Source organism: Lupinus angustifolius, chromosome LG18, assembly GCF_001865875.1.
Source record: "Lupinus angustifolius cultivar Tanjil chromosome LG18, LupAngTanjil_v1.0, whole genome shotgun sequence".
NCBI lineage: Eukaryota > Viridiplantae > Streptophyta > Magnoliopsida > Fabales > Fabaceae > Lupinus > Lupinus angustifolius.
Genome location: NC_032026.1, coordinates 1,341,779 through 1,351,959, shown reverse-complemented (window position 1 = coordinate 1,351,959; position 10,181 = coordinate 1,341,779). Strand labels below are relative to the sequence as shown.

The 10,181-nt window shown below is 33.9% G+C and overlaps 1 protein-coding gene across 2 annotated transcripts; it reads left to right on the top strand.

Moving 5' to 3' along the window:
- LOC109333004 (probable inactive ATP-dependent zinc metalloprotease FTSHI 1, chloroplastic) lies at positions 1,606 to 8,805 on the top strand. Of its 2 annotated transcripts, none has more exons than XM_019568220.1 (16): positions 1,606 to 2,361; positions 2,461 to 2,545; positions 2,780 to 3,214; positions 3,329 to 3,382; positions 3,475 to 3,540; positions 4,498 to 4,593; positions 4,678 to 4,806; positions 5,460 to 5,512; positions 6,132 to 6,327; positions 6,600 to 6,714; positions 6,782 to 7,056; positions 7,491 to 7,574; positions 7,656 to 7,768; positions 7,852 to 8,101; positions 8,263 to 8,448; positions 8,490 to 8,805. In XM_019568220.1, the coding sequence occupies exons 1-15, from the start codon at positions 1,727 to 1,729 to the stop codon at positions 8,446 to 8,448; spliced, it is 2,772 nt and encodes a 923-aa protein (XP_019423765.1). In that variant the 5' UTR covers positions 1,606 to 1,726; the 3' UTR covers positions 8,490 to 8,805. The 2 variants fall into 2 exon arrangements, with proteins under 2 accessions (XP_019423765.1, XP_019423766.1); XM_019568221.1 differs by having other exon boundaries at positions 8,263 to 8,472; positions 8,529 to 8,805.

Here is a 10,181-nt window from a genome sequence, read left to right as displayed (position 1 = left end):
TATATATATATATATATATATATAAATTTATGAATATGTGGTTCTTTGTATATCATGATACTTTTATCCACATATAAAATATTACTGGAGGTATTTGTTGTGTATATTTTTATAAATATTCATAAGTATGTGTATTTTTGTCCATACCAAAAAGATATTATAGTCATTGGATTTCAAGTTTTAAGACACATATCCTACATGCCTACGTTTCACATTGTTTCAATTTGATGTTTTAATTTGTTATTCCTATTTCTTCACCATACATTTCTTCACTTCTTTTTTAATTTAGTTTTCAATGTAGACCATATAAGGTTATTTTAGTCAAATTGTTATAAATATTACATTATCTAATGATTTTTAAACTATATTCATAACCTTAAAATCAAAAGAAATGGCATAGAGAGAGTTGTTTTTTCCTAAGCATCAATGAGAAAAACTTGTATGGAGATGTACCTATATAACAATCATTGCTCGAGTCACAGAGGAGGAAGTAAAAAGTGCTATCATGAGTATGCATTCGTTTGAAGCTCTTGGACTAAATGGCTTTCAACCAATCTTCTTCAAAAAGTATTGGCATATTGTGGGTGATGGTATCTGGCAACTTGTTTCAGATGCATTGAAGACTAGTTTTTCGAATGCTCGGGTTGTTGAGACTTTTATTGTTCTTATTCGAAAGTGCTTAATCCCACAACCTTGGAAGAGTTTAGGCCTATTAGTTATTATTATAAAAGTGTTGGTAAATAGATTGAGGTCTTTCTTGGATGAGCTTATAGATCCTTTGCAAACTAGTATTATTTTGGAAAGAGGTACTTCTAATAATATTGTGTTGGCCTAATTAATGAAAATTTGTTTCTAATTATATGTTTGTTAATATCATACTTTCTTATTAAAGCTTAATTTGATAATTGTATTTTGTACTAAATATATGAAGGCAAAAACATTAGAAGAAAGAAAATAAAATCTATCTATTAACCGTATAAGATTTTTATACATTATAATTCATCATCTACAAGTCATATTTAATAGTAATTTACTCTTAAAAAAAGTAACATGAATGAATATTGAATATACTTACGTGTATAAATATTTTACATTAACAATGCATAGATATTAAACTTCAATTATGGTAAAAGAGGAAAAATGCATATATTAACAATGCATGAGTTTCATAAACAATCACTTTATTATCTACATTCATATTTAATCATCATTGATTCTTCAAAAGTAATACAAATAAATGATCGATGATGTATTAAATATGTATAAACCTTTAGTAAAATTCATCTCACATAGTTAAAAAGTACATTAGTGCAAACTCTAACTTTTTTTAGGACTTCCAAGGTATTCCTCACTCTTTTTGGGTAAAGAACTAATCTATTTCGGGGTGCGTGACTATCACTCCCAATAAATGTTGTTCACCGAAAACGAATCATTAACCTTTTGATAATCCTAATATATAGTTGAGTCGTACACTACTAGAGTAACACTTGTTGGTTTGCAAACTCCAACTTGAGTCCATCCACTTTCCAATTCCTTTCCACCCGACCCGGTTATATAAACTCCATGACCCGACCCGGTTACACAAACCCATGAAAACCTTATCGGGTTGGTGCGAAAGGAATCAGAATTCAATTTCATCATCTTATTGCATTTGTATTCATCAATTTTCTTAGAACCCTAATTCCCTTTTTAATCATTTCCACACATTTATGAATTTGCCACAACGATGAACATTCTCTCTCCACCCCAACTTCACATCAACAAACCCTACCATTTCACACACCGCCATGGAACATTCAAGAAGCAATTCCATTCCAATCGTAACAGGAATGTTCTTCAACGCAGTTCACCATTCACAGTGCTATGCAACTCAAATCCCAGCGAAGATGATTTTGTGAGCAGGGTTTTGAAGGAGAACCCAAGCCAAGTGCAACCCAAGTTTCTAATTGGTGAAAAGTTCTATAATTTGAAAGAAAAACAGGATTTTGGTAAAAAATCCAATGTGGGTATTTTTGATGTGTTGAAGAGGTTGAAGCCTCTGAGAAAGAGTGATAATGTGGAACAGAACAAGGACTTGGAAGAGAAGAAAGATTCTGTTTACTTGAAAGACTTGCTTAAAGAGTACAAAGGGAAACTTTATGTGCCGGAGCATATTTTCGGCACGAAATTGTCTGAAGAGGAAGAGTTTGATAAGAATATAGAGTCTTGTCCGAAAATGAGCATTGAGGAGTTTGCAAAGGCTTTGAGTAAAGACAAAATTAAGTTAATAACTTCAAAGGGAGATAATGGGAGTTATTATAGGGATTTTATTGTAGAGTTGAAGGAAATCCCTGGTGATAAAAGTTTGCATACAACTAAATGGTAAAAAATAATAATGATGTTGTTGATTAGTTATATGGTTTTATATACCTTAATGTCTCCACTGCAATGTAGTGATGGATTTTGTGTACAATTTTGTAGGGTTCTCAGGTTGGATAAAAATGAAGCTCAATCAATTTTGGAGGACTACACGGGGCCACGATATGAGATAGAGAGGCACACTACGGTTGTTAATCTTTATCTCTGTAATACTTGAATAATGTTAATTGTTTTTGTTAGTCTTATTACTAAGGGGATAATCAATTAGCTGTTTTCTATTACATTTCCTTTTCTTTTTCTAAGCTATGATATGCGTAGTTATGTAGTCAGTATGTTATCGAAGTTTGTCATTCAGCATAATTCGTGGATGAGGTACCCATTTTGTCATTGTTCTTTTAACTCTGAAATTATTTTGTTGCAGTCTTGGGTGGGAAAAATGCCAGAGTACCCTCATCCGGTTGCATCTTCCATATCTAGCAAAGTGATGGTTGAGCTAGCAGCAGTGACATTTTTTGTGGCTTCTGCAGCAATTCTAGTTGGTGGTTTCCTTGCAGCAGCAGTATTTGCTGCTACCAGTTTAATATTTGTGGCAACTGTATATGTTGCATGGCCTATTGCCAAACCATTTCTTAAGCTTTTCCTTGGCATTGCTTTAGCAATTTTGGAGAGGGTTTGGGATAATCTTGTTGACTTTTTCAGTGATGGTGGCATTTTCTCTAAGATATATGAGATTTACACTTTTGGTGGTATATCTTCCAGCCTCAAGGCATTGAGACCAATTATGCTTGTTGTTTTGACTATGGTCCTTCTTGTTCGCTTCACTCTTTCAAGAAGACCTAAGAACTTCAGGAAGTGGGTAAGTACTGACTAAGTAATTTGCTAATAGAGTCATGCATGAATTACTGAGGCAATTTCATTCCATTGATTTACTTGATAAATATGTTCTGTGGGGTGTTTCTTTACTATACAGGATCTCTGGCAGGGAATAGACTTCTCGCGGTCAAAAGCTGAAGCTCGTGTTGATGTGTGTTAACACCTATCTTTGTATTAGTCTCTTCTTAATGTACCCTTTTATGTTATTCGTAATGTTCAAGTTTTGGAATGATATCCTTTCAGGGTTCAACTGGAGTTAAGTTTTGTGATGTTGCTGGAATTGATGAGGCAGTTGAGGAACTTCAAGAGGTTATTATTTTATACATTGCTGATTTTAACTTTGAGTGTGCCATCATGTTTCTTAATGTACACATCTTTATCACTAGCCCACTTAAGATGAAGTGAAATCTTTTTCCATGATATAAAGGTTTCTTGACTTCTTGAACTTGATCTCTTGAATATCTAGTCCTTTTTTCTTTTTTAGGGGAGTGATTATTGGAGTATATTTCTCTGTCAATGGCGTATGATACACTTTTCTGCACAAATTACTTTCCATCACAGACAGATACATTGGTTGGCCTAGGGGGTGCCGGTCTTTCTGTGTTGGAAAATTTAAGTGATTTTAAATATTGATTTACTTTACTCCACGTGTTTGAAAGCTTTTTTAATGATTTAATGTATTAGACCATGACTAATAACTGATTTTGACTCGATTCTACACTATATATTCTCAACCCAAATCTTTTTTGGCATTAATATCTCATGGGTCATTTTTCGGTAGAGGCCTGCAAGCAGGGCATTGCCCATTTACTTGCAGGCCATTAATTCTTCATTTAACTCTTCCTGACCAAAAAGTGTCAAATTTTACGTATATGGCTGGTACAGCAGCCCACAAATATGAAATGCTCAACTTGATATAGAGCACACAACTGCAAACATCCCACAACACCTGAATACATTGGCAACTACATTAGAAATAGTAAAGAAGGGTTTTAACTGAGACAAATGAAAAATAGATCAGGTCTGTAATTCATATTAACTTTTAACAGTTTTCATGTAATTATTTTGAATTCTATGACATTGGCTCCCTCAGTATTTAGGTCCTGAATTTTCTGTTCCTGATACTAATACACATCTCTTGCCTAATTTCTGTGTATATTTATTTTTTTGATTCAGCAATTTGTTTTATATCTCTCATTTTAGTTTCTGCATACTGTTTATTGTAATGGATGAAAACATATTAAGGTTATTTATGCTTTTGTTTAGTTGGTGAAATACCTTAAAACTCCTGAGCTATTTGATAAGATGGGGATCAAACCTCCACATGGTGTTCTTCTGGAGGGTCCTCCTGGATGTGGCAAGGTCAGATAGCTTGTTTTTAAGTTATCTTTTATGGAAGAGTCAATGTTGTCTGGTGTATGTTTAAATTTCATCATACTTTTGCAGACCTTGGTAGCCAAGGCTATAGCTGGCGAAGCTGGTGTTCCATTTTACCAAATGGCTGGATCAGAATTTGTGGAAGTTTTAGTTGGTGTTGGTTCTGCACGTATTAGGGATTTATTTAAAAGAGCCAAGGTGCTTCTACTTCTATTTCTAAAGCATCCAATTGTTAAATATTGTACTGCTGGTAATGTGACCAGGTTCTTGAATCCTGCTTTCACATTCCTCTCCTTGATGTAAAGTTAACATCAAAAGCATTGCGTGCTACTGATTGTTCTGACCACACAGTTGTCCAGTTTATGTGAATGGTGATGTGGCTAGTTAAGGGTATTCATAACTCTAAGAAAAAGTTTATGTCCATGTTTTTTTGCATTATTTAGTCAAATCTATTCAACATTTTCTTCGATCTTGGATTCATGACAATTTGAGCTGCATTTTCTGTTATATATGCTTCATTTGTTTGATCATCATCACAGAGCTTAATGAAAATTACTCAGCTTTTATGTGTTTCAATTCCTCTTCTAGACATATAAATAATGTTAGGTCGGATATTCATTATTGTTATTATCGTTAGGTAAGTTCATTACATTTGGTTTGCTTGTTGTGAAGATCGACAGATGATTTGTCTCATGAGGAAGTAAGATATTGTTCAACATGAGATATGACTAAGTGAAGGGATTCTTTCTCTCATTTAAGTTTTAAAATGGTGTAGATTGTAGAGTTTCTGTGTTTGTATGCTTTAAAGAGATCTTGATTAGTGGGTACTCAAATTTTGTTTCTCTTTGCAGGTAAACAGGCCATCAGTTATATTCATAGATGAAATTGATGCATTGGCAACTAGGTATGGCTGCATGGGTTTATATTATGAAATTCTTTAGAAATTAGAGAATTGTCTTTGTCCATTGCATGTCCAAATGTTTAGTAGAGAGAATGACTTTGTGATGTCCACATTATTCAAACTTACGCAAACAGAGTAAGTAATTACCTTGAATCATAAAAGTAGACCAAACTTTATGTTAAACCCACTGGTCATTGAGTATGTAATTATAAGTGCATCTATATTGCATGCATTGTTGATCAATTGGTTGGTCTAATCTAGGTACTAGTTTAGTACTCTATTACTTACATATGCTGTCGTAACAAATGAGACTGGATACGGACATTAGGTTTGTTTTGTGGAGATTTTGTTAAGTCCAAGCTAAGATACATTGCCACGTTTAGTATTTATGGGTATGGGGTACTTTTGGGAAGTTCACTTGCAGTAAACTATTGAAGATGACATAGTCTGTAGGTAATTGCTTCTTCCCAGTTCTTGAATTGTGTAATTTCATTATGTGGAACTAAAACTTTTAAATTGTTGCAAAGCTAATGATTTTGCATGGTTTACATATGCTGTGAACTGACATGCCAACTCCACTAAGCGTTGTTCCTGCCTGATTGTGAACTTTGTGTGTGATCAGACGTCAAGGTATTTTCAAGGACTCTGCAGATGAAATGTATAATGCAGCCACCCAGGAAAGAGAAACAACGTTGAACCAATTGTTGATAGAGCTTGATGGTTTTGATACTGGAAAGGGTGTTATATTTCTAGCTGCCACGAATCGAAGGGATTTATTGGATCCTGCACTTCTTCGTCCAGGTCGCTTCGATCGCAAGGTTTCTTTCCATGGCTGAGTTAGTTGATTTCTTTCTCACTTTTGGTTTAGTTCAGGGTAAAGTATTTTGTTTCTGTACGATAATAGAAAATGGAGAGAGAATTAGTTGATTCTCTCATTTGGTTTTCCTTGTTGTGTGCTTTGTTTAAAACACAATCTTCTGGTGGAAACAATGACTTAACTTGCGCCACTGTTAAGTTCTCATGATTATATTTTGATGTGTTTTCTCTATGATAATATGCTGTTAACAGTGATTGAAATATTCTCCTGTAGATTAGGATTCGCCCTCCAAGTGCAAAAGGAAGACATGATATTTTGAAAATTCATGCTAGCAAAGTAAAAATGTCAGAGACCGTTGATTTATCCAGCTATGCGCAGAACCTTCCAGGTATGTATTCAGTTTTTCTGCTTATTGAATTTTTACTTGTATTCTCTGAACACATCTTAATTTTCAGGCTGGAGTGGAGCAAGATTGGCACAATTGGTCCAAGAGGCTGCTCTTGTTGCTGTCAGGAAACGACATAACTCAATTCTTCAGTCAGATATGGATGATGCAGTTGACAGACTTACAATCGGACCTAAACGTGTTGGAATAGAATTAGGTTATCAAGGACAGTGTCGTAGAGCTACTACTGAAGTGGGAGTTGCAATAACGTCTCATCTTCTCCGGCGATATGAAAATGCAATAGTAGAACGCTGTGATCGCATCTCAATAGTACCTCGTGGTCAGGTCCTTGTTCAGCTTCCTTCACTATATTGTCCTTTACTTTTGTCCGCAAATATTTTGTCAACTTTTCCTATTCTCATGTTTGAGACAATGACAATATGTGTTTCAGAAAAGAATAAGGGATATATATGTTACACCTGCAACACAATTTCATTACTATAACACGGGAGAATTTTGTACAGAAAAGTATGAAAATTCAAGCAAGTGAATTAGAAAGGAGATTAATACAAGGAATGATTTGTAGTTACAGGTGATATATGGAAAGTTGTGATAATTTATGTAATCGTAAAAGATGTAGATTTAGATAGGGAAGAAGGAAAAAACATATGGAGCCTATCCAAAATATATGCTAGTTAAGGCTATTTGTTTGTTTCTATAGTTTTACTAACAAAAGGTTAAATAGCTGAATGATTTACATGTGCCTAATGGTCTTGCAGACATTATCTCAAGTGGTATTTCATCGACTTGATGATGAATCATACATGTTTGAACGTCGACCACAGTTGCTGCATCGTCTTCAGGTATGTATCAAGTATATGTATTATTTCCATTTTTTACTCTATAAATTATTTCTTTCAGTTTGTGTCTGTCTTGGCGTACAGGTTCTGCTTGGAGGTAGAGCTGCTGAGGAGGTCATCTATGGACGTGACACGTCAAAAGCCTCAGTTGATTACCTTGCTGATGCTTCCTGGCTTGCTCGCAAAATATTAACCATGTTGGCATTATTACTTGTACTTTTATACATTTACGTCTCTGCTTATTTTTTCGTCATGTATGTTCCGTTCCCCTTTCTTGCAGATGGAATTTGGAGAATCCAATGGTCATACATGGAGAACCACCACCTTGGAGGAAGAATGTTAGATTTGTTGGACCAAGGCTGGATTTTGAAGGGTCTCTTTATGATGACTACAACTTGATTGAACCCCCACTGAACTTTAAGATGGATGATGAGGTTGCACAAAGGACTGAAGAGCTGATACGTGAAATGTACGGAAAGACGGTGTCTCTCCTTAGAACACACCATGCAGCTTTGCTCAAAGCCATAAAGGTATTCTGAGCATGAAAGTTAAATTACATAGAATAAGCTGAATTGCTGAACACATTACTGTTGTGAAAATAACTCATTTAGCATTCTGTGCACCTTGTTTGCCTCTTCATCAAGTTCTTCGGCTACTAAGCATTTCCAGGGGTTATGAATTGGCACTGCAGGTTCTTCTCAATCAGAAGGAGATCAGTGGTGAGGAAATAGACTTAGTTTTGAACAATTACCCTCCACAAACACCTTTACATCTTTTGGATGAGGAAGAAGATCCTGGCAGCCTTCCTTTCATCACAGAACCGGTGCTCGATTTGGAGTATGCATTACAAACTCAATCAAAGGAAGAAACCACTTGAGTTCTTTCTCAAACCAAGGATTTGTTTCTGCCCAATCATTGGTTCAGATTTGGCTGCTGCACTTTGGCAAGATTCCTCCAAGTACATATATGCATGATGGGTTTCATTCAAAGCTTACATTTTCAATCTGTCAAAACAAAAGAAAGCTTACATTTTCAGTGAAGAATGATATCATGTTGAGCTATGAAGTTTGTTCATGTAATTCAAGTTAAGTGTGTTTCTTTCATACCAAGCTTTATAGGCATATTTGTCAGATGGGTTTCATTCAAAGCTTACATTTTCAGTCTGTCAAAACAAAAATGTTTACATTTTTAGTGAAGTTATGGTATCATATTGAGCTATAAATTTTGTTCATGTAATTCAAGTTCAGCAAGTTTCTTTGATACAATGCTTTATAGGCATATTTGGCACTCACATGTTAATCTTTGCTTGTTTTGATGAAAGATTTAACTTTATATAATTAATAATTATGTATAATTATATTAAAGTAATATATGACAATTTTTTTTGGACTGGAGTAAAACAAAATATTAGACTAGTGTTCTACTTTTTTTTTTAAATTTTAAGTGAACCGGCCGTTCACTTTCCAGATTATTCTGGTTTAACCGAGTTTAATACGGTCGAATCATTCTTTACCGGGTTGAAAATTGTCTAATCTTTCATTGGAGTAAGAGTACAATTTGACATAACTTGTAAGTTGATGTATATTATCTTCAATCAATTAATTACCTAACAATTGACCGAGTAAACAACTTTGCCTAATCCTATTGAATTTGGTTGAGAACTTGATTACCAAACCATATATAGCACTCCTGAGGAACGTTCTTTAATTAATAATCACATATTTTTATTGTCCATTTTTTTCTTGAAAGAGGTCACCTAAATCTCTTTAAATAATCACATGTTTCAAGTATTCCTTGTACTACCGTTTTTCATGACTTGATGAAATTATTTCTTCTAAGTTCCTAAAATATCATTATTTTTAAAGTAGAGGTATGGAATCTCTTGGTTAAAGGGATATATAATTCTCTATTTCATTGGTCAATTTTGGAGCACTAAGGTTGCATCATAGATTATGTAATTGTTGGTTTTTAAGGTAAGGAAAAAATATCAAGTGAATGTTCCCACATGTTATGGTTAGATCTAAAATATCATCTTACCCATTTTTCTCTTTGAAAGCATAGCATCCAAATTAAAACATGGCTTTGATTACGAATTATAATAGAGATAGCTAGTAAGAGTTTTTTTTTCCAAGGTACAATTATCTTTTAGATCAGAAAATTATGTTGATGTCATAATATCCAAAGCATAATAATGTTAGTATTCTCTCTAGTTTACTCCATATTGAACAAAGTGGACCTAATTAGTAGAACATGATAAATCATCCCTACGAAAAGAATTATATCGAATTAGACTCGTTACATTATGAAAAAATAAAGAACAAATCTTACCCATCCCATACATATTTCTAATATGTAAAATTCGAATTCGATTCATTTATTAAGGGAAAATGGACATATACGATTTGATCACCCGAATTAGTAGAAGATTATTATGTTAGTTTAACTAATATAAATACAAGTATAAAAGTGAGAGTTGATAGAAATTCATTGTATAAGAAATTTTCTTTATACTAGAAAAGTACATATATTACTTTTTCCCAACACTACACAGCTATACAAAGCTGCAATATTCATGGTCAATTTGCAATTTTGTAGAATAATGCATAAGCA